The sequence below is a fragment of the Chroicocephalus ridibundus genome, chromosome 7 (genome assembly GCF_963924245.1).
Source record: "Chroicocephalus ridibundus chromosome 7, bChrRid1.1, whole genome shotgun sequence".
Classification (NCBI taxonomy): Eukaryota; Metazoa; Chordata; class Aves; order Charadriiformes; family Laridae; genus Chroicocephalus; species Chroicocephalus ridibundus.
Window position 1 is genome coordinate 47745865 of NC_086290.1, and position 27052 is coordinate 47772916.

Sequence of the window (27052 nt, forward strand, 5' to 3'; positions counted from 1 at the left end):
GCAGCAGCCAGGTGAAGCAAACCAAAAGCTCGCTGCAGCCCCTTTCACTCCTTCCTACAGGTGTCTGGGTTCCTACTCTATTTTAGCTTCTGCTCTTGTCTTTTGCAGTGATCATTAAATACAGCTGGGAAAGCAATTTTCCATTACAATGCTTGTAATGATCTTCTAATGAATTATTCACTCCGCTTTAGCGAAGACACCATTTTAATGCGTGACTGGTAGCTCATAGGTAAAAATAAAGATGATTCAGTGTAGGCAGGTAGGACAGGCTGAAATCTGAGTGGGCGAGACGGGACGCGGAGCAAAGCGGGACCACAAACCAGTCGGCACCTGAAATATTCAGAGCATGGGGTTCGGCTTGGTTTTGAGTACAGGGGCATCACAAAATAATTCAGCGTCTATCGACACCCCCCTGCACAATACCACCTGTCAGACAAGGCTTCTCTAAAATTAAATATCAATTTCACTGGTAAGAAAAAAAAAGAATCCCAAATTGTTTTTAGGGTAACCCAGACCTGTTTCCCCAGACCCACCCCCAGTGCCCGTTCCTGGGATCTGCCTTTTCCAAGCTGTACAGGACCTGTGGCTTCCCGAAGAATTTTAATCCCTTTTTGCCGTGCTCCAAAGCCGTTCCTGAGCAGGTGCCTCACCTCTGAAAAGGAATCAGCCTGAGGATCCGGGCTGAACCCGCAGGAATTGATGAGCCCTGCCCATCAGTAACCTTTTTTTAAGAGGGACCTGGAATCACGCAGTCCCACGGGCAACGCTCTGCCCCTCCAAAGGCTTGGAGCGGTGCCATCACAGCCAGCGCCCTCCTGCAGCTCGCCGGGTAAACAGCTTTTCTTTCCATCACGATTCATCTGTTTCTCAGTAACGAACTAATCCAGGACTCCCCAGCCCCCCCAGGACGCCAAACCGGCAGCGCAGGCAGCTCATCGACCCTTCCCAGGTACCCAGTGCTCTCTACTGCGCTCTGAAGCGGCAACTACCGTGGCTCAAAATGCCAGTAACTCTCCCCAGATGGAACCTTTCATCAGAAAGCAGCAGCAGCTCATGTTTTTATGTTTTAATGTTTTTCGAAAGGCCCCGGAGCTGCCAGCCGGGACCGCTGCCGCCGCAGGATCAGGACCGCAGCAGCTCTTTGCAGGGGTGGGATCTGCAAGGTACGAATATTTGGTGTTTATTTTTAGCACTGAAAGGGTGGCTGTAAATAACAGCTCACCTGGGGACTGGCCATTCGTGGCAACGGTTCTTCCTCGCGTTGAACAGGGCAGCCCAGCGCTCGCACACTGCTGGTGGAGTGCGTGTCGGGGGACACCCCGAACCCTCATCCCACCCATCACCCGGACAGCATCGCTGCCTCCCCCTCCCCACCAGCCCTTCTTCTCCTTCTGGCAGGACCAGAGGCAGGAGATGGGGGCAGTGGCCCAGCCCAGGGAGCTCCCAGCGTGCTCCAGGCAGTGATCAGAGCCAGGAGGCAGGAGATGCTCCTGGGTTTCATGATTAGACATAAGCTGCACAGAGACCGGAGCCCAAGCAGCAGCCTTGGACCTACACAAAGCCCTCCTGGAACCTACAGAGCAGGGAATTACCTAGAGAGGTCCACGTGCAGGATTCGTCCCCTGGCCATGGTCTTGCTGGTGGGATCTCATGGGTTTCCAGAGACACACCAGGCTGTGACATGGCCAGGTTACGAAAAATAACACGTCAGATCTAAGAAAACCTAACCCTTTCTGTGCGGAAATTAAATATAAGCACCAAAGCTATTTAAAGAGAGTGGTTTTGTAGCGCTTGCACGTGGTGCTGCTGGGAAGGGATCTCCTGTGAGCCACCAACCTCCAATCCTCTACCTCTGAACACGGCATCTAAGCGCCAATGGCCTTGACTTTCCCAGCACTGGGAAAGCAAACGGCCCAGGAACCTGGACCACACGCCGTCAGCAGCAAGCTCTGGGCTGTGACAGCATCTGCCAGCTGGGAACCCAAGTTGGGCTGAACGCGACAGCGACCTGCCTGAGCCGCAGGAAAACACCTCCTGCACTAATGATGCTGATATTAATAATCTTCTGCCAACCGACGTTACAGACAGACTCCATCTGCGGAGCAGTGTAACGACATAACCTCACGCTGTGTAAACACTCAACAGGGAGATAAACACTACAATACAGGTTTAATTTTTAGAAATGAAAATAAAAAGGCTGATGCGAACAGTAGAAAATCCTCCAAAGTCTGCAAGTTTTGCAGCATCTCCGTCAAAACCGAGGGAGCTCTGCTGACTCTGGGGATGTGACCTGGGGTATTTAAGGCTCTCCTTCACCCAGGACCACTAAATGCTCTGTAATTCAATTTTTTAACCGGAGTGAAGGCTTAGGATAGGGTGCGATGGCCGTACCTCCAGCGGCAGGTTCCACGCGATGTAGACGTGCGATTTGTAGTCGTCCATCCACACCTCGGCCACCCGCAGAGCATTGCGCTTGGTGTAGAAACCGATGTTGTTGTTGTAGGGCTTCTTCTTGCGCTCGATGTGAGCCACCCTGGAGCAGGGCAGGACCTCCATGCTGCCGCCGCACAGCCACACCTGCAACGCAACCGCACAACACCGTCAGCGCTGGGCTCCGCCGTGACGCGAAGCGTCCGCATATCAATCAAAGAGAAAGAAGTGGTGGAGTTTGAGGCTTGTATACCGTCCCGGCGAGCGCAGAGCATCACAGCATCCAGCTGGCAAGTGGCAACACACCGCCAGGTTTGGTCTTTGCTCAAAGGCAAGACACACGGGGAGAATTTAACCTCTGCCCAGAGCAAAACACGCGTCAATTTTAGAGGGATCCGGTATCCAGCACGTGCTGTTAATGCGCTGTAGGATCGGGTGCTGAGTTTACAGGCATGTTGCTACTAAATAAAAAGGATTAGCGACTGGAATAGTTGAAACAATTGCAAGATCTCCGCCTGCAGAAGGGATGACTCAGTGAAACATATGGCAGGGACAGATTTCTCCCACTTGAAAACATTTGTTCATTATTTTTCTTTCACATGCTGTTTAAAATTCCCTTAAATCACAGTTTACAAGTTAATAAAATCTTTTGAGATCTGTTTTTTCATCACATGGAAAGGGAATTCAGGGAAAGACATGCCATACCTGGGTTCTTCCCTCCCTGTTTGACTTCACCAAGAAGTTATTTATCTTAAATTAAAGATTCAGGACACCAGGCACCGTGCAATCATTACAAACACATATGCCAAACAGGTCTAATAATCCCAGTTTCGCCTATTTTGCAGTCTGCTCTGCATTATCATTTTGCTCAGTTGCTACAACACCCGTCGTTCCTGGGATCTCGTCCAGGCTCGCCACCTTTTATCCCATCTGCCTTCCCTAAATTTTACCGACCCCGCTCAACCCACTCTCCCGCCAGCACCAGGAGCCTCCTGGCCATATCAGCTGCCCTTTTTAATCTCTCAGCGGTGGCTTTGGCCGACCCAACGCAGGGCACGGGCACTTCCCAAGCCCAGGCGACAGGAGAAAGGGGCAGCGCAGGAGGGAGACCTCTTCCCTTGGGGCGATCCCGCTGCTCCTGCTGTTCTTGATTAGAATCATAGAATCATTCGGGTTGGAAAAGACCCTTGGGATCATCGAGTCCAACCATCAACCCCCACTCTACAAAGTTCTCCCCTACACCATAACCCCCAACGCCACATCTAAATGACTTGTAAACACATTCAGGGATGGTGACTCCACCACCTCCCTGGGCAGCCTGTTCCAGGGTCTGACCACTCTCTCAGTGAAGAATTTTTTCCTAATGTCCAGCCTAAACCTACCCTGTTGCAGCTTGAAGCCATTCCCTCTTGTTCTATCGCCAATTACCTGTGAGAAGAGACCAGCCCCAACCTCTCTACAATGTCCTTTCAAGTAGTTGTAGAGAGGGATGAGGTCTCCCCTCAGCCTCCTCTTCCTCAAATTAAACAGTCCCAGCTCCTTCAATTGCTCCTCGTAAGATTTATTCTCCAGGCCCTTCACCAGCTTCGTTGCCCTCCTCTGTGCTCGCTCCAGTGCCTCGATATCTCTCTCTCGTATTGAGGTGCCCAAAACTGGACATGAATTGAGTGCTACAGATTATAGGAGCCCACGTCAAAAAATCAGAGCTCCATTTTATTAGCTGGTGTGTAAACATGTAGCAAAAAAAAAGAGAAAACGTTTTGCCCCTGTTCTGCTGTTTGACCTTTCTGTCCCTCCCGCCCAGCCGCAACCATGCTCGCCTCTGGCCAGCAAATCCACAGGGTCTGCTCGAAGTTTCGCAACAGGCCACGGGCTGGCAAAGCAAGGAAGAAGTGAACAAGGCAGTTCTAAAGAAAAAAAATACATATTTTTAAAGGCACGTTCCCAAGGCCGTAGTCTGACAGAAAGTGCCCGCGTTTCTTGCCTGCTCAGTTCTTTAGTTTCTCAATGTCTCGGTGAAATAGGAGCATCGAGCTCTGCTCTTGGCTGGAAGATCCCCAGCACCACCCGTTTTTGTACTTTTGGGGATGTGTTAGGTTTTGTCCTGATTTGAGACAAGAATAATTATTTCAAAAACGTAAAAACCATGACGCAATTAAAATGTCATCTTCCAGCCAGCTTGCCTCTAGCAGTAAAGGTGCAATATTGCCTTTCCATGCTTTAGTTAAAGAAGTCATACGGCTTTATTCTAGACAGCTTTCCTAGATTTCTAGAAGATCTGCACAAACTATCTTGAAACATGCACGTTGTAATAAGCTGAGAGAAAAAGAGTGCTGGGCATCATGCACATACGTATCCACAAGCCAGTTCCAGAGAGATCAGTAAAAAATGAATTCGAAAAAAGCACTTATGCAAGGAAAGGCCATACTTCCATCTCCTAAATAAAACCTACATTATCATTATAAATTAAAAAATCTAACTGTTTTTACAAGGCATTTATAAACATTTCTGATGATAACAATGGGAGCAGGGAGAACTATTACACAGGAATCGGCCAAGTGGCAGCCGGCATCACTGTCCTCGGTGTACAGAGGAGTAAACCATGGCCCCAGGAAGATGCTGCTTCTTCTCATGTGGCCTGGCAAGGACTTTTTGTTCCTGCTGACATCCAGAAATGCATGTGAACAGGTCCACAGGTGACCACAATCCAGGGGACATCCTCCACGGCCATCACGCGTGAGGGGTAATGCCCCACGCACTCGGCGTGATGCTCTATTCTTGCAATAACCATGACTGTGGAGCCGTGAACGGCCCCAAGAAAGGCCCCGGGCTTTGTTCTCTTGGTGCCAGAATGAGACGAGCTGCGAGACGCCACAACCAAAAGGGCTCAGCAGACCTCCGACCTCCCAGCAAGGCTGATGGTCATCTCCTCGCTGATGCCCTGACGTCCCAACCTGCAGCAACTTCACCCCTGGGGCGCTCAGCCCCTGACGGCAGAAGGTTCTTGGGAAACCTTCATTTATGTCCCTATTGAGCAGCCATTTGTCCCACCAAAGACCTTTAACAAATAGATTACCTTCCTATTAAGTAAATTCTTTCATGTTCATAGCAAATCAGATACTCTATTTACCACAACTAACAGCATTAACAGGACAATCAGTCCAGCGCGTTGTTTCTGCTAATTCCTTGAAGAATTACCTCACAGCAGATGGGTAATCAAGAGCCAGCACAACATTAAGACCAATCAGAAAAATAAGGTATTGTCAAATTAATTCATGTTTAGCCTATTTAACAAGGCAGAGTCTTTTATATTGCTTCCTACACAGGCTGAAATCATGATAATTTTATAAAATAGGCATGGATGGTATGTAAAGGCATCTTTAAAGACTCAGATAGAGTATGTAACACAGCAGGTTAAACATGACGAGCAAGTCTCAAGTTTCTTCCTTATTTTCTGACATTCAAATTTCAACACGACTATTAGCTTGCCATTCATTCACCCGTAAAGAGACGCAGAATTAAAAATAGAAGCATTCCCCTCCAGTAAATGACGGTGACTCAATAACTTCTCCATCAGTCTACACACGGGAGTAATCAAACATACAGAAAGACGCTTGGATTTATAAATAACTGGTTAACACTAAATTCTAGTGAAGAAATCCCAGAGAAACAAATGGAAAACAAATCCATCATCCAGAGATCTTTGATGTGTTTTTCAGAAAGCTGGTGGGTAACATACTTGCAGTTATTTTCCAGGCAAAATGTGACCGTCCTAAGAATCCAGCATGGAAAAGCAGCGATTCCTCACCAGCAGTGAAATATCCGAGTACCGCTGAAACTGCATCGGCCATCTACTTTCTAGAAGCTTTTGCACATGCAGGAGGCAAACTTTGGTGAGCATGAGATTTCATCGCAATGAAGTGATGGGGTGACCCAGCTCTGCTTTCTAATCACCCTTCGGAAACACGAAGGCATCATGGGTGCGTGAAGCGCTTGGGAAAGAGCCGGCACCTCAGTGACCTGCACTGGGGATAACCCGAAATGGGGAGAGGTTCGGCATGACGCAGTATGGCAGCAGAGCTTCAAGGGAGGTCCAGGCGCCTCTTGTGCACGTGCATCTCCCAGCCAAGACACCTCCTCTGCCATCAGCCTTCTGGCTTCCATTTGTAAAATCACAGTTGTTTTTACAGTGCTCTTATGGAGCACTCTGTATGTCTTTTACACAGAATCACAGAATGGTAGGGTGGGAAGGGACCTCTGGAGATCATCCAGCCCAACACCCTGCCAGAGCAGGGTCACCCAGAGCAGGTGGCACAGGAACGCCTCCAGGCGGGGCTGGAATGCCTCCAGAGACGGAGACTCCACCACCTCTCTGGGCAGCTCTGCCACCCTCACAGAAAAGAAGTTCCTCCTCATGGTTAGGTGGAACTTCCTATGCTCAAGTTTGTGCCCGTCACCCCTTGTCCTGTCGCCGGGCACCACTGAGAAGAGCCTGGCCCCATCCTCCTGACACCCACCCTTTCAGTATTTATAAGTGTTGATGAGATCCCCCCTCAGCCGTCTTTTTTCCAGACTGAAGAGACCCAAATCCCTCAGCCTTTCTTCATAAGAGAGATGTTCCAGTCCCCTCATCATCTTGGTAGCCTTTTGCTGTCCCCTCTCCAGCAGTTCCCTGTCCTTCTTGAACCAGGGAGCCCAGAACTGGACACAGCGCTCCAGGTGCGGCCACCCCAGGGCAGAGCAGAAGGGGAGGATGACCTCCCTCCACCTGCTGGCCACACTCTTCTTGATGCCCCCCAGGATGCTATTTGCCTTCTTGGCCACAAGGGCACATTGTTGGCTCATTTGGCTAGGACAGGAGTAACCGCAGCGTTTGGGAGCATCCTGGAGAGCAGTGGTGTCCATGCCAGTTAGAGGGGACCGGGAGCAAGATGAGGGAGGAGGCCCCCTGCCATTCCCTGGGGAAGCGCACGTCCCCGGTGGTTACTGCACTCCTGGTAATGGAGGGAGAAGGGAAGACTGCTCAGAAAACACAGCGTACCGATGGCCCTTTATGCATGTAACAGAGACTGCAAGAAAATCCCAGTTTCACTTGACCAGCTCATTGCAGCAGCCGCAGAAACAATTTTCCAAGTGTTACACAGTTAAGAACAATTACTGCCCAGGATCCCCTTTGCCCTCAAAAATATACTGCAGCTATCAATTTACTTTGCTCCTGTCTGCCAGAGCCAGCAATTACTCCCAAGGAGCATTATTTAACTAAAAGGGCTTTTGGCAATCTGCCTAATGTCCAAGGAGCCAGCCAGGCAGACAAGGGTGACCCAGAGGAGACCCACCACCCAGGAGGGTGCCGAAAGCCCGTCTTGTGCCACACCAGGCTCCAGGCATCGTCTGCGCTCTCCAGTCGAGCAGGGCTAGAAACGCATGTCGGAGGGGTTGGCCAAGCTCATGCCTTCAGGTTGGTGGCGCCAGCGCTATTAGCGCTTTAGGGGTCTGGTTTGCTTGGAGGGAGCAACCCAGAAGATGTGGCTTGGATGGTACTTGGGGCAAGGAGGAGGATGCTGCTGAGCAGGGGGAGCTGCTGCCTTGTCCCAGCCCATCCTCTCCGGCAGGTCAGAGCTGCTTCCTCCACCGCGTGCTGTCCCCCTCCGCTCCCCCCACGGAGCAGGGGTCCCTCGGGGCTCTCTCCTGCGGGTGCCAGCACCCGCTGAGCGGCAAAGGACACACACAGGGGAGGGCACGGCCGCAGCTCTAGAAGAAGAATCAGCGAAAAGATTAATATACGTTTAAAAAAAATTAATGCGTATGTATTAAGAAAACCTTGTTCCCCTCCCCAGCCTTCTGCAAACAGTCCTTGCTATGCCATGATGCCCACTGGCAGGGAAGCAGAAGATAGAATTATTAGCTTAAGGAGAATATTTTCATCAGAAAACACTGACGCAGGGGCTGCTTCCCCTGGGATGACAGAATAACTCGTACGTCCCGCTTCCCTTCACGTGGCTGCAAGCCATAGAGGGGAATTTGGGCTCGCCATCTGTTTTTTGCACAAAGCAAGCCGGCATCAAGAAAAAGAGAAGGACTTCTGCAAGACCAGGGGCAAAACTGGGCCGGGGGGGGGGCTCCTCTCCCCCTTGCCAGCCGGGGAGCGCCGGGACGGTGTCCCAGCACAGCACCTTCTCCTCTCATCCGTCGCCATCTCCAGAGCAAAATCCGTACTATTGCTCCCCCGGGGCCGCTGCCTTACATAATGCTCTGCTTCCTCCTCATCCCTGGGATATCATTAATAATAATAAGAATAAAAAAAAAAATATAAGAAGGGACAGTGACTACCTTGGGTCCTGGACGTTCTAGCCAGAGCGCAGCGTGACATCCACGATGAGCACTGACGGCTCCCGTTAAAGGATCCCGACTTTAGTTGCTTATAACTTTGCCAAATTTTAACTATTCAGACTGAAACATATCCTAGAACAGCTCGAGCCCGCCTGCCGTTAATGCAAAGAGACATCATGTCTAATGGTGTCAAGATGAGTCTGTAAGGTAAACTTTTAATCTCGGAATGTATTGTGACAGAAGGAAACAGGGCGGGGGGAAAAAACCCGCTCCTAACTTTCATTACACAAACTCCAGGCTTTTTCAGCTGATAACTTCATTTCTAAGGTGATTAGCAAAACCGTGCCTTAATTAGCAATAGATTTCCCATTTAACAGCTTTGCCTTATCTTCGCCCCCCCTCCTTTCTTTTAAAAGTAACTTCCTAAGTTAAGGGAAAAACACAATTACCCAGGGCAGCTAAAATAATAAGGAATGTATCGGAACAAAGACCTAAATCATAAAATTGAGGAACAGCAAAAAAGGCAAAGAAATAATCATTTCTCCACACGCTCCCTCGTATAGTTCTGAGAGACGGTATCTCTCCAAATTATTCCTTTTGTCAGAAGAAACAACACTTTTCCAGATACATTTCCAGCTACGTAGCTGAAGCTGGTTTTGTCCTTTCTCTTCCCGCTTCGGCCCTGCTCGGTCCCACATCGGGGGAGGACGTCCCCAGGCCCAAGTTCGCGCTGCCACGTCCCGGCTCCCGAGATGCCAGAGCGGCAATGGGGTCAGGAATGGGATGAAGAAGTCGCTCCCCCAAAACCTCTGTAATTCCTCGGCGGGGCCGCGGCCGGAGCAGACCCTGCCGAGGTGGGGCAGGGCAGCCAGAGCCAAACTCCTCACCCCCCGGCAGTGGGGTGAAGGATTCCCACAGCGACGGCTTGGACAAGGAGGAGTAAACAGCAGGAGCAACCGGCCCTTACACTTAAAATTCCTCTTGAAGAGAGAAGTAACGCAGGACGTGCCTGTTATTTAAGCATCCTCAGCACAGAGCAAAGGCGGGGTGTGTTGGCCTTGCTTCCTCTAGAAAACCTTACGGTTTGGTACTTACAAGTGTAATTCAGCTGTAGTTCTTTGTACCCCTGGCACAAGGTCCTTCTGACGGCGCGGCGAGAGACACGTACCACAGCAAGCCTGCTGAATCCAAATATTGATAAACAAACACCTCCACGCCATTAGCTGACGCCTGTTTATGGGCGACAATCAGAAGTTGCACGACTCACACACAGCGAGCTCGACAATATTTTGTATCTTCTATGTATATATATACACGCTATATCCTGTATCATCATTGAAGTGCTCCCTCAAGCTACTGTGACTGCCACTGTCTCATGCAACAACCACAGCACGAGCTTCAGCGGAAACGTTAAGCTGAATTACATGAAGGTGAGTTAAGAAGCCACGTACTGAGGGGAGAAAAAAAGAAGGAAAAAGAGCTCTGTTTGGGAACCTTTTACTTCCACCGCAGTGGAATAGAGTATTCAGGGTCTCTGCAGGTGGACGCAAGCCCTCCTTGAAGAGGACTGCCTTTTCATTTGGATACGTGCGTTTTCACAGATCACAACAAGGGACAGCTGGTGGTGTGAGAATTTACACAACAGCAGCGACCGTACCACCTTTGAGGCCGTTTTGCCATAGATCCAGCAAAGCTGCAGCGTTGTATCTATAAACAGGACCCAAAAACAGACCCACCGGATGGTGAAGTGTTTCTAAGAATGGGGAGGGACAAACTCTTTGGTACATCGACCTCAGAAGAAGGCAACACCATGCGGGCAGGGACACCACCTGCACTGACGGACTCAACAGAGACCATCTTGTTGGAAATCTCAACACAACTTCACCCTGAACAACTAATGAATTATCTTGGAAACCTCTGTGAAGAAGCAAAGAGACTCGGCATCCTGCAGCTGAAACGGGAAAAGGCATTTCGTTGTTAAATGATTGTTTTCTCTCTCATGAGGCCACGGAAACCCTTTCCGAGAGGAACAGGGCCAAGCAGCCAGATCAGACGTGGTATTCACCTGCCATCACCTTAAAATATGATTTTTGAATGGCCCATGTCCTGGCCTGACCATCTCAGACCACATCCATTCAAGCCAAGAACGGAAGCGGGAGGAGAGAGTAATACTACATTTAAAACGATAAATTCTCTTCTTTTTTGGCATTCCTTATCTCACATTTTATCCTCATGGACGATACAACTTTGGACAGGTTCCTGGCTATGTCGTGCCAGACCAATAACAGAAAGGTCCAGATTGTCCAGTGTCCAAATGTCTTACCTGCTGAGATTACTAAATTCATTCCTTTTATAATGGCCACTTAAAAATGCCAAATGAGAGTGGAACTCAGGTGCACAATTCACTCCGCAAATTCTAACCTACAGCAATACCAGGTAATAGCGGTGGTTTCCATCCTCTTAACACAGCAAGGAACGTAAATAGTTTAACATTTGCCATATTGGAGACGTTAGAATAAAGCAAGCTTCACGTCAATGCGAAGCGGCGATTTCTCTGCGCTGCCCCGGTTCAAGGAGAATGATACACGCCCCCCCACCCCGCAACTGCGTTCGCTCAAACTGGAGGCTTTGCCAATGCAAAATTTATGCCGTCCTTCTCCAACAAATGCAACACAACCCGTTCTAAATAGCGCATCGTTCCTGGCTACAACTGGTATTGATTTGACTTTATCAGAGATAAGATACCTAAGAACGGGCTTGGCGGGAGGCTTTAAAAGGCTGCGATCACAAAGCACAGCATGGGGAGGATTAGCTGTAATGACAAGTATCCGCATCCTCTTGGCTCGGATAAACTGACGAAAAGGAGCATTTTGCTTCTCAGTGCACTGGGACTGATATTTTAATTCCTGAAAAATTAAACTATAGCAACCAGAGCGGCTGTAGCTTTGCCGTTTTATCGCTTCCAAAAGTTATTTAAAAAAAAAAAAAAAAAAGAGGAAGGGGGTATTTGTAAATCCACATCTTACAAATGCTCGGTGAAACCGGGGAGATGCTCTCCACCCTGAACTCCCAGCCTTGGCTGGAGCCAAAATGTGGATCGCCAGCCCCTGTACGGCTGAGACCGGCGTTCCTGCTGAGCACGAAGCCCCAGCTCCATGCTGCAGTGGTTTGCAACTATCGTGGTATAAATCTGGGTCTCTCCTAATAACTTCAGCACTAAAATTCCTCAGTGCTTTCACGTTATCTGATCAGCCTTGGCAGCGTGACAAGGACTTGATTATGTTGTAATAGTATAATGCAAAGATTATTACAGACTCATAAAAGACAAGTGCCTTAAAAACAGCATCAACAATACCTGTAAGCCCTTTCCGAAGGAGAACAGCATGCTGGGCTTTACACGCTCATAGTACAGAAATTACCGGCAGGATCTGACCCTGAACTCCTTGGAGGTTGCGCCTTTTGTATTTTTTTTTTATTGCCAGTAATGTACCAAAAGCATCTTGATCTCATTTCCCTATTACCATTTCTGTCAAAGCTGTAAAAATAAAATAGCGTAAATAGTTCGACAGAATTTTGATCTGTTTTTCATTGCAAGAAAGCCTTTAGAGAAAATTATCTGCAGACCGTCCGTCGAACTAACACGATTCCACGTGGGGAGCGGCGGGAGGCGGGGGGAAGGGGCCACATATCATTTTAACCATAAGAGGCAGTTCTCAAACAGAATTATTTATGCAGCGAGATGCAGGCGCGTGATGGAGCAGCTCCGGAGCTGACAGCACCCCGGCTCCACCGAGCCCCTTCCAGCCCTCTTAACTCCAGCACATCACGACTGCGGCTGCTGTGAGCTGTAATTACAGATCCCCTCTCATCACCGCTGATGGAGGAGGCGCTGGAAGGAAGCCGAGCTCCTCCGTAGACGTTCATAGATGGATACAACCGAGTGTGACTCAGCCTAACCTCTGCTCAAGTAACTTGTCAAAAAGAGCAGCTCATGAGTTTAGAACCGGAGCATGCAAACATAGAGGGAGGAAACGCACGCGGTGTCTGTGTGCGTGCTATTTGGTGCGGCCGCCAGTGAGCACGCACAGACACATACGCACACGAGGTGTTTCCTGCCTCGTCAGTGCTCAAAGCCAGACTGACAACGTCTCCAAAGCTCTCTGATGATTTCACCGCTGTCTTTCTCCATTATGCTCAAAAAGGATTCTGAACAACAGCGTTGAAACAAACGGTCGGGTTTATCTAAGGCACTCTACCTTCGTTTTACATCTTGTTCTTCTCAGGAGGGGCATCAGAGGGTCCTGCCCATCCCCGGTGCCTGAGGCCTGCTCTGCCACCAGCTGACATGTCTGCACCAGCGGTATAGACATTCCTTTGAAAAATGCTCCACTCTCAATTTTATTGCTGTATTTTAGTTGATCGTGGGTTAGACGTGAGGAAATGTTCAGAGCTGATGTCCAGAAGAGCTGGAGGGAGCCAGCCCCGGCGCAAAACCCGTTTCCTTGGTCCCGCCAAAGCCAAGAGCGATGCTGCGCTGCCACAGGCACCAGGCTGTCGCTTTAGTCACGACCTGCGGGCAGCTCAGGCAGCACAAGCGAAAATTGGAACCTGGCTGTCGTCTGGCCCTTGTTTTAGAGGGGAAGAAGTCTCTGCCCGTTTTGCGGAGATGAGCCACCCTCGTCTGTGGGCTGTGGTGTGCCACAGCCCAACGCGCTCCCCTCCCAGCACCAAGTCTGCTGCCGACGGACTTAGTGTGCACAAGTTTGAAATGTTAAACAGAGGTCCAAACCAGATGGTCAAGAGACTGGGGCAGCTCTGTCATATTCGTGCCAGTCACTCTGCCATCTGCTTATTTTCCCTGGCAGCGTTAAAATCCCCTCTTCAGTGGAGCCGTCTCGTACTTTGAAATAATGAATACTTTGCAAGTACGAAAGTTTAAAGCCTGAGCAATTGCCGTGGCTCTGAAGCTATCATCAGCACAACCACTGATAGCTCATTGTCACAGACAGCCTTCATCCTTCCGCTGAAAAACGATGTTAGAATTCCGGTACGTGCGCAGGTAAAGCATTGTGCAAAGGCTCTCTAAGATTAATAACTTACTAACAGCTGCTCATCTCAACATGGTAGGCATGATCATCTGCTGAACATCACTCCTTCAAGTCTGGCCAACTCCTGAAACTTCTCCCGTTGGGACAGAAGAGCCGCTTAGCTGGAGCTGTGATTTTAAATTTGGAAGCCCTGTCTTCGGGGGCAGCGTTTAGGGTGGTAATTGTGGCGCAGCTGCTTGATCTAGCCATGAAACGCTCCAAGACCATCGGGTTACCTTGGTGGCACATCCATCCGGACTCTCTCTTTCATCTTCGAAAGTTTCCAAAGCAAGCTGCCAGGGCTCATACTCAGATGTCAGTTTAATAAAGACTACAGCGTTTCCTTGATGCTTCGGGCAGGCGGCCACTGACTTCAGAAGACTTGAGCTTGCTCGCAGCAGCCAGAAATTCAACCCTTCAAGCAGCACACAACAGCCACAGCTAAGAGGACGAGGCTGTGCAGCGAGGGGGACGATCTGGAAGGGATGGAAGCAAAAATGTGCGTAAGGCTGCACTTGACGGGTCCAAGCAGGAACTTTATGCAAAAGATAAAACACACGGAGGCACAACCACTTCCTTGTTTCAGTATTTGTTTGTGCTTATGAAAAATCTGAAATATCCCAAATTCCTTATTTTTCCCCTGCAGATGTACGTAGTCCAAGAAGTCTCTTGGGGAGCAGAGGGGTGGGTAGCAGAGCCGCAGCCCCTCTGCCCCTGCAGTGCCAGCTGGGTGCGCGGCTGGAGCTTCCCAGGGCTGCTGTCCTCCCTCCTACATGCACCATACGGCGAGCTCTGGTTCTGTGACTATTTTGATTTCAAACTATTTATATTAACGTGAACAGGAAAAGATGCCTCCCCTATGCTCAGCTCCCACAGCCAGGATGCACAAGAGCATCCAGCACTGGGACCACGAGGGGCTGTGGAGCCTCTGTTCTTTATCCTCAACTGGGGAAAGCTGAGTCGACTCTGAAGCTTGGCCAGCTTTGAGCTGGAAGTGGACTACAGCCCTCCAAAAGTCTCCTCTAGCCTGAATTATTCTACAATTTCTGTGCAGAGATGCTTAAGACAGATGTTTGGAGGTCAGAGTGAGGACGCCTCCGGGCTAGGGTAGAGAAAGTGTGAAATACTGTCTTGGTTCTTCCACTGAACATCTTGACAAGTTATTTCCGTGCTATCTACCTTTGTTCTCTCCTTTTACAACTCGTCTAGTCTAACTGAGACACAATCACATGAGGAGAGAGGCTGTCACAGCACATGCGGATGGTTCCTAGTGCAATGGCAGTCTAACCTCAGCTGAGGCTGCTCTAAATACTGGAATATAAGGAATTATTTTGTACAGTGGGACTTTTAGAGATATTTTAAACTGCAATGTCAACTATGGTGTTTTACAGGTGTTTCTAATCTCTGGGTCCTGTGAAACTTTCCAGTTTGCTTCAGGAACTTCTCCAAGTTAGATTATTGTGCATCACAAAGGAACGTTTTCTTCTTACTCTCTTCACAGACACTGTAAAATAATTCCTGGACAGCCAGTGTCCACAGGTACCAGACTGAAAACGTGGTCCGAGATGATTTCTAGGTTCCCTAGAGCAGGGAGGAGATGGGACCATCCATCGTGTGGTTCTGCTAGACGAGACAACTAAACACAAGTGAGAAGCATCAAGGCATCTATTCCTTTTTGCCCACAAAGGAAATAGCGCACAAGGACCTGGACCATGGCCGGGATCTATAAGGACAACAGGTTGGTGGACAAGGAAGACGTGGTTAGGAGGCTTTTAAAGGTCAGTCTCTACTGATCAAAGAGCTTCAATAAAGTTATAACAGAGAAGCTGAATCAGGAGGAGAGAGGTGGGCAACGCAGGCATATTGCCAAGTGTTGAAAGATAAACCTTAAGGAATTCCGATGTGCAAAAATCCCACTGTTTTTCTGAACAGTCAAATCTCTCAAGTGAACTACACCGTGCTGGAAGCTGGTGAGAACCGTCATTTCCCAAAATGCTCCACAGCTTAGCTGCAGGAGCTTCATCTGAACTCTCTGGATCAAAGCAAATCACACCGCCTCTGAACGGGTCATAGACTCAGCTCACTGATTTATTTGCAGAGTTTAGGAACTCACATTATTTATTTTGCATGAAATGTGCAGAATAGAGATAGTGGTAGAAACATACGCTAACATTTCACGTGTTCAATGTGATAGGACACTGTACGTTCATTTGATGCTACTGTGGTTACCACACTGAGGCGCTTTCCCTCATGACGTTATGTATAAAAGTCTTGCTAAATATTGAATAGATTTTTAAGAATTTCAGTTCTACCAGTGCACGGTTGTTGCTTAAGATCACCTAACATCCTTTTGTTTCTATTTTCGTATTACACCCCTTTTCAAAGCCACTAATTAATTTCCTCCTCAAAAAAAAAAAGAAAACCTCTACGGAATAACGATGCCCTCAATCCCGGCACAAGGTACTGCGAGCCTGGTTGGCGGCACTACATTTCCCTCAGCACAGGCCGATTTTGAGACTGCATTTTAATAACAGGAGCACAGTCTTTTATCCGTTCTTCCCCAACTCCTCTTGTCCTTGATTTGCCAATTAGAAATAACTGCCATGGAAGCGATACAATCCCACAATGCTGCTTTCAGACAGACCATCACCTGAATAGCTATTAGACAGCCGTAAAAAGAGCTCATAACGATTTTTTTTTTTTTTCCCAATGAAGCATATTGATAAAAACAATTAATGTTTTCATTTGTTTATATGTATACGTACTTACAAATGCACACACTCAGGTATTTTATTCTAACACAGAGAAACCAATTACCATCCTCTGTAACTGAGAGCCTCAAAAAAGCACCAGAAAGTGCGAAAATGGTGATTATATTCTAATCAGACATTTCCAGGGAGAATATTTCTGTTTTTTCAGCTGAAGTCTGGAATAGCACACAAAACAGGCTCCTGCTGTAGAAATTTGTATTTTAAGTCAAAATTGCTTTTTTCCAAGTCTGCCAAAATCGGGCTGCACTTCAGGCTGCCCAACGTGATGGCATCCGCCTCCTCCGTGTGTTCCCACCCATGGCCTGGTGGCTTCTCCAAGGGCAACCGTGTGCTGGTATCCACGGCTGAGAATGAAGAACAGGGCAAGCACATGGTGACACCTGCCCCCAGCTCCAGGCAATCTGTCACTTAAGGACGCCCTGAGAAAGAGGTGAAGTCTTTGTATTCAACAACCCCCTGCAAGATTTAATTTCGTATTTTTTCCAGGAGCAGCCATGGGGGGAGCAGCTCACTATTTGTAAGTGTCTGCAAAAGCCAGGCCAGGGCTCTTGCATGTCATGACCATGATACGTCTTGAACATCCCAACCTGTGCTTTTATTTCCCATCACTCGCCAACTAATTTGCTTCAGGCCATTGCCAGAAGAGGGCTCTGATGGCATTTAATGCAATGGGGCTCTATGGGATTCAAGATGACCCCGGTACATAGGGTTGTTGTCTTCTTTGGCCGTGTGAGACTGTCTAATCTCAGTTTGAGCTAGCACCAACAAAGAAGGGATTTTTTTTTTAATAAAAAACCACACTTGTTATCCTTTGCCTGGAGTAGAGTGTGCCACCTCATGGAGAAGGGCTGGTCTGTCTAAAAATGTTCCCTCTTTTTCTTTCGGCCTCTAAGAGAAGCAGCAGAGCTCTGGATTGCTGAGCACAGGCTGACTCCCAGGGCTTTGCTCCTTCTTGGCAGCTTTGCTGTGCAAGGCCAGAGAGGCTCTGCTGCAACTGCCTGGACAGAAGACCATCTTCTCATTTTAAATCTGTGCTGCGGACTCAGTGCCCTGTGGGAAACCCTCCAGCCCTTCTCCTTCCTGCAGCTCCAAGACTGGGGAGGGCTAACTGGAGCAGGCAGGGGAGGAAGCCGGGCTGCTTTGGAGGTGAACTGCTCTCCTCTCCCTTGGCTACAGCCAGAGAGCAAAGAGTCCAGGGAAGAGTCTGAATTTCTTTCATACGAGCAGCTCTCTTACAGGAGGGCTGGCTGACGCAGCTGGGTTTCACTCAGTGCTACAACAGCTCCTCCACATCAGCTGCCTCCAGAGAGCAGCTGAGAAGATGCAGGCAGTGTGGTTTCATGGGAAGAAGATGAAGAGCGAGAGTTTCCAGATGAAGATGTATGGGAGAAAATGGACAAACAGGAGCCCACGTGGTGTGGGTGCAGCTAGGATGGGACAGCACAACCTGCAACGCCACAGGGCTTTCCTGTTGTGTTTGGCCATGCTCTGCCTCGACAATGAAGCAATTCAGCAGAAGACAACTTCCCAGGCTGGGCTGCGTGCCATACATCTACAGGACCTTGGTGGCATCAACACCCAGAGGCAACAAGCTCTTTGTTTTGGACCAGGACAGAAACCCAGCAAAAGCACAGCTGCTTCTCAAGTACTCATGGCAGCTCCCAGTGAGGGCACAACGAGGCAGGCTTCCACAATTGGAAATTAACAGCCAGTATTAATCATCCTACCTTGTGGGGACAAACCAGTTTTGCCATCAGATATTACGTCCCCAGAAAATCAGCAAGTTTAAGGTCCTTCGTGATGCCGTCCACCCATCTGGCCAAGTTCCTGCTACCCATCTGCTTATACATCTAGTATCTTATAGATACATCTCGTTCAGGCCAAGGCACCACAGCTTCTGAGACGGCCCTGGTCCACGGAGGGGACGTTCCTGTTCCCTCTCTCAGCCGGCCTAATATATCGGAAGTCACCTGTTACAACATGCTGGCACGCCAGGGATGGGAAGGGCAACAGGACCTGTTGTGTAGGGCCTTCTGGTAGCTCATGGACTTTTGTGAGGCACCGGCGAAGGGCAAGAGCAACAGAAGAAGCTACTGATGCCCAGGTGGGGTGGGTGGGTGCTTTTATACCAGCACTCTCACCAATATATTCAAACTGCTCTATCTGTGGAAACAGCAATCCCTGCCATTTAGCAGGAGTGCAGAAGGATGAAAGACATCACCCATAAAGAGTAAACAATTAACGAGGCCAGACCATTCTCAGTTCTTTTAGTCTGAGAGACCGAAAAAGACGGGTGCTCCTCCTGTAACTGTCACTGAGCTAATTTATTCTGCCACTTCTCCCACCATGTATATATGAAGTATTTCCCAAGCCATTTATCTAAATGAAGTAGCCCGTACTTAGAGACAACTGAGCGTACGGTGGTTACCCAGCCATGTTCCACACTCTGCCTCGTCTAAAGGATTCATCTTGCTTTGGAGCCCACTTCAAGCTTTTCCTCCTGCCTCTTCCAAGCACTCACAGTCACACATCTTGAGCCAGCTTTCATTAAATTGAGATTAAAAGGACTTTCTCCACAGACAAAATCATAAAATGGAAAATGTCTCCTTTCAGCTTTTGCCTCCAAACACGAAGCCTGCCATTCAAAGGCGCCCCAGCGCCAATAACTTCTCTGCTGAAGCAGCTACTTCTATTTTATTCCTTTCAAATGCATGACAGAGGCAACAAAGCCCAGAGCAGCGGCACAGGACACGTTTTTAAGACCAGCTCTATGGGACGAGCACACTATACTTTGCTCTGGGAGACTCTACTGCACCATGAATACAAAGGACAGGGATGAGGAGGTGCCCCGCTCTGTTCTCGCACTTGTACCTCGCAGGTATTTGCTGTATATATTCAGTATATAAACATCTGGCCCCATCTGAAACCAGAGATGCGTCAAAAGCATCTCAAAACCTTTTCTTTAAAAATTTGGAATATGGCGATTTCAATGAAATTCCGCCAAAAAAAGGAAATGTAGCATTTCAAGATAATGGATCAAGCCTCATTTAGAGCTCATCAGAATGGAGAGTGTCTTTATTTTTGGTTTTGCAATTAGGTTCAAAATTTATAATAAATTATAATAAATATGGAAGCTGTGAATGGAGCAAAATTTCAGATTTAGCAAAACAAAACACTCTCATCAACTAGAGCATTCTTTAACTTCAGTTCTGGAAACTTTTCAGGCTTTTTTTGAAATGCATTTCAAAACCCAAAGGGAAATAATGAGTTTTGGAAACCGGAATGTATAACGTGAATAACGCAGAAGAAAAGAGACAATGAGCAGTGCTGTGTCTTTAGGTCATGACGACACTGTGACTCACTTCTCGTGCGTTTGTTTAGCTTTCAACACCAATCGTTATTAGTGCCTAATTCATCGGCATTACTGGGTTTGGTACGATTTTAAAATGACCAATATAGCAGTTTTCTCTTAACACACGGGAACCACAAGAGATGGAAAGAAAGCATAAAAGCAGAAGATCTCACCCTGATGGCTCCCGGATTGCAATCCTCAAATTTTTCTGAACCACCTGCTGGAAGCGGGGCCATCGCGGCAGGCGCGGAGGTTGCCTCTGACGCTCCCTCTGCTCTAGCAAGGTCATGCAGGAGAAGGGCTGCTCTGACGCTCTCCGTGGGCTTGCAGTCATACTGGCACATTCAGGGATTTTATCTGATTCTACCTGTAAGCCACCAGGCAGCCTTAAAGTCACTGCAGACCTTCAAGAAGTGAAAAGCCCTCAACCAAACTCCCTCAACCAAATTCCCTCTAAAATGAAGCCTGGGCCGCATTCTAGCTCCACGTCAAATTACACTGGTGAAGCGTGAGCCAAGTCCCTAAAGGAAAATGGAAATGCTTCCATCCACTTCAACAGGCTTTAAATCAGCCCTAAGTGTGGTCCCACATGCCAAACTCAGCAGCGGTTCGTTTGGGAGGTGCCAAGGCCATCATTACCTAGCAGGGCTGAGACCGCAATCAGAATACCCTGGTAAGACTTCTTTTTTTTTTTTTTTAAATTAAAAAGATGCATCCAGGTGCAAAAGGATCTGCTGATCTGCTCCTTTGAGGCTCTAGGTCTGGGACGTGCCTCTCGGCTCTGCTTCATTAGTTTAACTGGAAGCTGCTCATTGATCTTTGCTGTAAATGAGGAGCTCGAGCACACGGCGAAGCACAGTTACGCACACCATGCTGCAGGCAGAGGAAAAGCCTGCCTGGATGCTCCCATCTTCCTTTTTTCCGTGGGGAGCCCAGACAGGGAAAGGCCGGCGTTCTCCTCCTGCCTCCTTGGCAATTTTTAGCTTTCTGTCTAAGGGCAGAGAGCAAGACTCTCCTTCCGCCATCGAAGCGTTCCCCCGTATTTTTGAATACGCGGTTTCCTGCTGACAGCACCACGATGGAGCGGCGGCACATCTGCGTTCATCGCTACCCAACCCAGCTCAGAGCCGACAGCCTTCTGCGCTGCTGGGGAAAGACAGGATCAGGCGCCGCGTCCCCAAACCTGCCCCACGCCGGAGAAGCACGTTACAGGTACACAGCCCCCCGATAATGTGTGTATCGGTGTACCAGTGATAATAGGGCTTTGTATATGCTCACAAAGCATGTAATAACTTACCTTGTTCTCATTTGCTATATTCTGTCTGTCATGGTTTGGGTGCTTTTAAATGTCTTTCGAGCTATTTAGAATTACTCATCCTTCTGCGGCATGAAATGAGAATCTGAACTCAAACTGCTGGTACAGAGCTTGTCACTGACTGTTTTCATCTCGGTATAATTACTTTTGAGATAGATGCCTCCACCAGAGAGGGAGATGACTCAGCTTTCCCAGGGACCAACGCGCTCCCCAGGTCTCCAACACCCTCCTGCTGAGGAAAACCCAGCTGAAGGTGGTTGGGGCTATCCGCTGCCCAAACCCCACCTCTGTGCCGCCCAGTCCCAGCCCGGCCTGGCTCCAGCCACAATGGGGCAGGCACTGAGGTGCCCAGCAGAAATCCCACCCGGGAGCCACAGCCCAGTCGGGGCGGGCTTGCCAGGCACCAGGGACACTCCATTTCCATGAAGAACACTGCAATCGTGAAATTCGTTCTCACCAATCCCAGGCAAGGCGACCCAGAGCAGAACAAAAACACAGACCCTGCTCTCCTGGAGCTTCGCAGGCTTGACCTGCCACTGCACTGATTTACTGGGAGCACTGGGAGAATACGCACACGACGTTGAATTACGGACGCTCCTCACCAAGCCCATACCACCACACCAGCAATTAACCCCTTGGTCAGCAGCGGCAGTGTCAAGCCGGTCCAACACCAGCTGCTTTTGATTTCTTTTGAGCTCCATACGAGCAGGAGGGAGACAGGATTTCACCCCATCTGCATTAAGATCATGCGTTCCCGGGTCACGCACATGCTGCACAAAGCACAGCCGAAGCCTCGGCGCTGCCAACGGCATCTCGTGATGATGGCAGAAGGACTTGGGTTTACTCCCAGATCTGTAAAATCTCTTAAAATGAACTAATAGCAGCTGTTAAGCAAATGCACGGTTTAAAAGGTAGCAATTAATTTATGCGCTGTCAGGGGTCGCACCCCACACTATCTGCGGATCAACAATTAAGGGGTATTTAACTCCTTCCAAAAGGCAGCAACAATTACTTAGGACAATGGCATTGTAGTTGCTGTTTTTCTTGAAAATGCCTGGCTTTGAGCAAACTCTATTGTTGTATTTCATTTTCACACTGGTGGTGTTTCCCTTTCTGCATTTTCTAAATGAAAACCAAACCCCAAAGTTTTCACACACCAAAAAAGGAAAAGAAAGCTGAAAACCAGTCTTTTTTCTGCTTTTCCCTTTCTGCTCTGGGAAGAAAGGATTGACAAGCTTTTGACAAGTCAAATACTTTCGTAACCAGTTCACGGCATTTTTTTTTTTAATTTTTTTTTTTTCTTGGCACGGGCAAGAATAACACGGTTCATCTTCCCAAGCTGGAAGATGGGGAGGCAGTGGACATGTGGCAGCCACTGAGGGGGTGGCTGCAGCCGACACCGTCGCCTGCCCGAGTCAGCAAAGGACTCGGGGATGGATGATCTCCATCCACCAGCTGCGAAGCAAAGGCACATCCCGCGAAATCAGACACAGAAAGACACTTCAAGGCAGGTGAGATGGGTATTATACAGCTCGTCCGCACACGGGATCATTTAGGAAGAGCTCTGGTCGGGGTTGGCATCCCCATGTTCTTGGCTCTCTGGAGACCCGCGCGCTTCTACGTGTGTCTGGTTGGAGCAGCATATTTTAGGCCTAAGGCAATGCCCATCAAAATCAGTAATAAATTCCTACGCGCCTCACCAGACATTGAATAAGGACTAAAATATTTAGTCACCAGAAAGAAGCTCAAGCTGTTATTAGGTCTTTATTAAGCAGAATAAAGAGATTAGTTTAAAAAAAGTGAAAAAAGGACTTCCCCTCTGCCAGGCGGACGCAGCCACGCCGTGGCCAAGGTCCCGCGCGGGATGTCGGGACGCCGGTGGGAGCAGACGCGCGGCAGCACCTCGCCGGGTGCCCACCCGCCTGCCCTCCTCCTCCTCCTCCTCCTCCTGCACCCACGCCTCCTCCACCAACTGCCTCCAGGAGGAGTGATTTATTGGACTGAGTTTTAAGCGAGGCTCATTTTGGTTTGCCGTTAGCTGCTCGCAGGAATGGCGCCTCGTCCCCACCGGTCGCCTCGCTTCCCCGGCAGGCCATGGAGAGGGATGGGCACCCTTGGAGGATGAACCGCACCCACCGAAACATCCGGCTCCCCTCCCGCGCTAGTTAGGCTAATTAAAACTAAGTATCTTGATTTTAAAACAGCCCCAACTCTGTTTCAGCGCAACGAATCCCATTTGCAGCGCTGCTGGGCCGTGGAAGACATTTCTGCGTGCCGTAAGAGCGAGGAGTTGAGCTGCAGACACTGCTGAGCGCAGGCAGCCCAAGAGCTGTTATACACCCGCTCTTATACCGACAGTAACTACAGGAACAAACCCAAACACCGCACAAACACAGTCACGATGAGATGCACGCTGTCACAGCCACTGCTGGCCAAAGGATTACAGGTTCCTGAGCTCATCTACAAAGTAAAATAAAATAAAATATAATAATAAATAAATAAAATCGTAAAAAAAAAAACAAAAAAAAAAAACCAAGCAAAACCAAACTAAACTAAACCAAACTAACCTAAACTAAAATATAAAATCTATAAACCAGCAGGAAACATGCAGGCTAACACTGGAAGAAAACATCTTTGAAAACTAAAGCGGTGACTCACTCGAGGATCGCAAGAACTGGTAGGAACTGGGATTAATCAGAGGATTAAAAAAAAAACCAGAATAACAAACCCCAGGTCTTAAAGGAGGAACTGTTAATTCATGATTCACATTACTGGGTGGTTTCCATTAGAGAAGGGCAAATTCAGGGGCAGGCTGGGCACTTACTGAGACTCTCCTGGGACAAGAGCCCACCAAAGCGAAGGAGGAATCAAAAATCCGGAGCTGGACAAATCGTGTCTGTCAGCCTCTGCTCGGCCTCATGTGCTTTCCCTCTGACACTTAAATCTACTGGCCTCAAACCATGGTATAAAGGCATATCCAAAATAAAAGGCACATTCTTGGAGGGTTTGTCTGCTGCCATCTGCAAATCATTATTTCTCGTTCGTAAAAGTAATTAAGTGCAAATGGCTACAAGAGGGGGATGAAATTCCTTAGCTCCTTCCAGCAGGAATTTTTACCAGCAGCTGAAAAGGAGGAGAAAAGACCTGTGTGCAGCAAGTGCCCACGTACCATTTCTGCAGGGCACCTCCGCGGCAGAGGGAGGAGGAGGACGAGAGCCAGCGCTGCCTGCACCGTGCTGCAGAAAGGCTCTGCAGGAGCACAACCCACCCAACGCCGTCCCGAAGCTCCCACACACCACTCCCTCACACCCCGCCGACGGCCAGGAGGGCTTCAGGTCCAAAGTCAGCTTCCAAAATTAATATACAGAGAGTCATAGAATCGTCTAGGCTGGAAGGGACCTTTAAGGTCAGCGAGTCCAACCATCAACCTATCACTGGCAAAACCACCACTAACCCACGGCCCCCAGCACCACGTCTGCCCAGCTTTTAAATACCTCAAGACGGGTAGACATGGTGCTGAGAGACATGGTTTAGTGATGGTTTTGTTCCTGCAAGAGGCAGGATGGGGCAAAACCGTGCTGCTGCCAGGAACCTCCTGTCCTGCCCCTGCCAAGGCATCGGGTGTGCGATGGGGGACCGACAGGGCTGCTCCGGAGAGGACAAGAGCTGGCAAGAAATCCTCTTGGAGGATGTCCGACCCACACCCACAGCTCACGGACTGCAGCGCCGGGGCTGGCGTGATAACTCGCGTCTTTGGCTTCGTTTTACCCTGGGAACGATGGGGGAGAAGCTTAGCCCAAAGAAAGAAGCTGTTCAGCGGCGATCTCATATAATCTCTTAGACAAATTTTTTTCCTTTCCAATGTGAGTCATGAGACTGGAACGAGTGAGATTGTAAGATTAAACAAGTTATCAGCTCCCATCACTGGAAACATAAAACCCCTTTTTCTCTCCAATGGCAATTAACAAGGAGCAAAAGCAGATAAAACTAGAGCCGGCTGCTTGCCATCTCCGCTTAATCTTCAGATAACTATTTTCTTAAACCTCCTCAGACTAGCTGTTCTGCATCTGCAGCACAGCGGTCCCTGCAGATGAGGCCGTCTCCAGCAGACGGATAAGGACATAAAGGGGAAAAAAAAAAAAAAAAAAAGAAGATAAAGAGATGGGGGAAATGCTTGGCATGCTAGAAAGGACGAAAACCTACAAAGCTATTGCTCAGAAGCAACAGAGGAACAGAGATGAAAGGGAAAAGATTAACTTGTGTTGTTCAGTTTTATGAAGGCGCCGTACACAGCTTGAGTTAATAGGGCTTCTTGCGGAAAATCATACAGGACAGAACTAGCAGCAGCTAAAGCAAATGGGGGGATTTGAAGATTAGATCTCAGAGCTACGTAAACGCTCGTTCGCCAGCGTACTGCCACGCTGATTTGAAGTCTTCATTGCCGCAGCTCAACCCCAGCTGAGGCAGGGAGCGCTGCCTGTCCGTCCGTCCGTCCTGGGGTACCGGGAGGGAACCTGAAAGCTGCTGCTGGGATGTGCCACGGATGAGGCACAGCCAAGGTGAGGACTGGACCGACTTCCCTGCATGATTCTGTGTCTTTGCCCTCAGAAAGCGCAGCTTTGGAAAAATATAAAATGTATAAATATTAAAAAAAATAAAGAAATAAATATAAAGTCGATACAAAGTAACTCGGAGTATGTTCCAGTCTTCTCGGATCTCCTCTCTGAGCTGAGAAGTCTCAGCGAGCTCTACCAAAGCTACACTTAGATACCAGGCTGATAAAATATTATAGATAAGACATCACAGAGGAAGGATTTTGGCTTTGTTTTTCTTGAGCATAAAAGTGCTAGAAGCAATTTTCCTCTCTTTTATCCAAACCTGAAACATATTATTGAGCTCTCCAGATTCCATTAAGGCATCAAAGCTGTGTTCCACACCACAGTTCTTTAAAAAAAAAAAAATAAATAAAAATCAGCGTACTAAAAAAAAGTCCAAACTCCAAAGCCTGCTTTCGGTTTGAACTGTCAAAATATTTTCCACACGCAGTGCAGGTACACACTTACGACTGCCAGTCATTCCAGATGTCTTCCCTGGGAAGGAGAGTATTACTTTCTTCCTTGCTAATTTATAGATATTTTTTTTTTTCCATTTTGTGGAAACACTTCATCCTAATTGTCTATTAAAGGCGAGTAAACAAGATGTGATTTCCAGCAGGACACCCACGTAACGCATGTGAGAGGCTGCACGGCAGACACATCAACCAGGACTGCTGCTTTGACAGAAGCAACCAGCAGAATTTGGATAAATCAACACACCAGTAGGGCTAAGGCTTCACGGCACAGCCCCAGGGATTAGGAGAGCTTTAAAACACCTGCTAGTAGCCTTTCAAGCTCCCCAAATCTGCTTTAGCGGCTACAGCGAGCCTCTCCTGTAAGCACTGGCTGCAGCGCTGCTGGTTTTTCCCCCGTCCCAGCTATCAGCGCTACAGTCTCTGCTCCACCTTTCCCTTCTCCACAGCCGGTCCCACATGGGGCTCTCCCCTGCCATTTCACCCCCAGACACCATCAGATGAACAGAGTAAAACAACCGGAAGGGTTCTGTTGATAAACCAGCTAAACTCTTGCAAATCGGTGGCAATTCCACATCCCCCGACGGCTTCTTCTACCTTCCAGATGAGGACTTGGAGTAAGACTTAGACCATTTGTGACCAATTCCAGCTCCCTGACAGTCTCTATATGAAAAAACACATTGAATCATGGCACCGCAG

The 27052-nt window shown here is 48.6% G+C and overlaps 1 protein-coding gene across 1 annotated transcript in view; it reads right to left on the reverse strand.

Moving 5' to 3' along the window:
* Nucleotides 1-27052, reverse strand: part of GALNT17 (polypeptide N-acetylgalactosaminyltransferase 17) — a 219033-nt gene that overhangs the window by 15371 nt on the left and 176610 nt on the right. The window contains exon 7 of the mRNA XM_063341566.1: nucleotides 2392-2577. Within this exon, the coding sequence (XP_063197636.1) occupies nucleotides 2392-2577 (186 nt within the window). The remainder of the gene's footprint in view (nucleotides 1-2391; nucleotides 2578-27052) is intronic.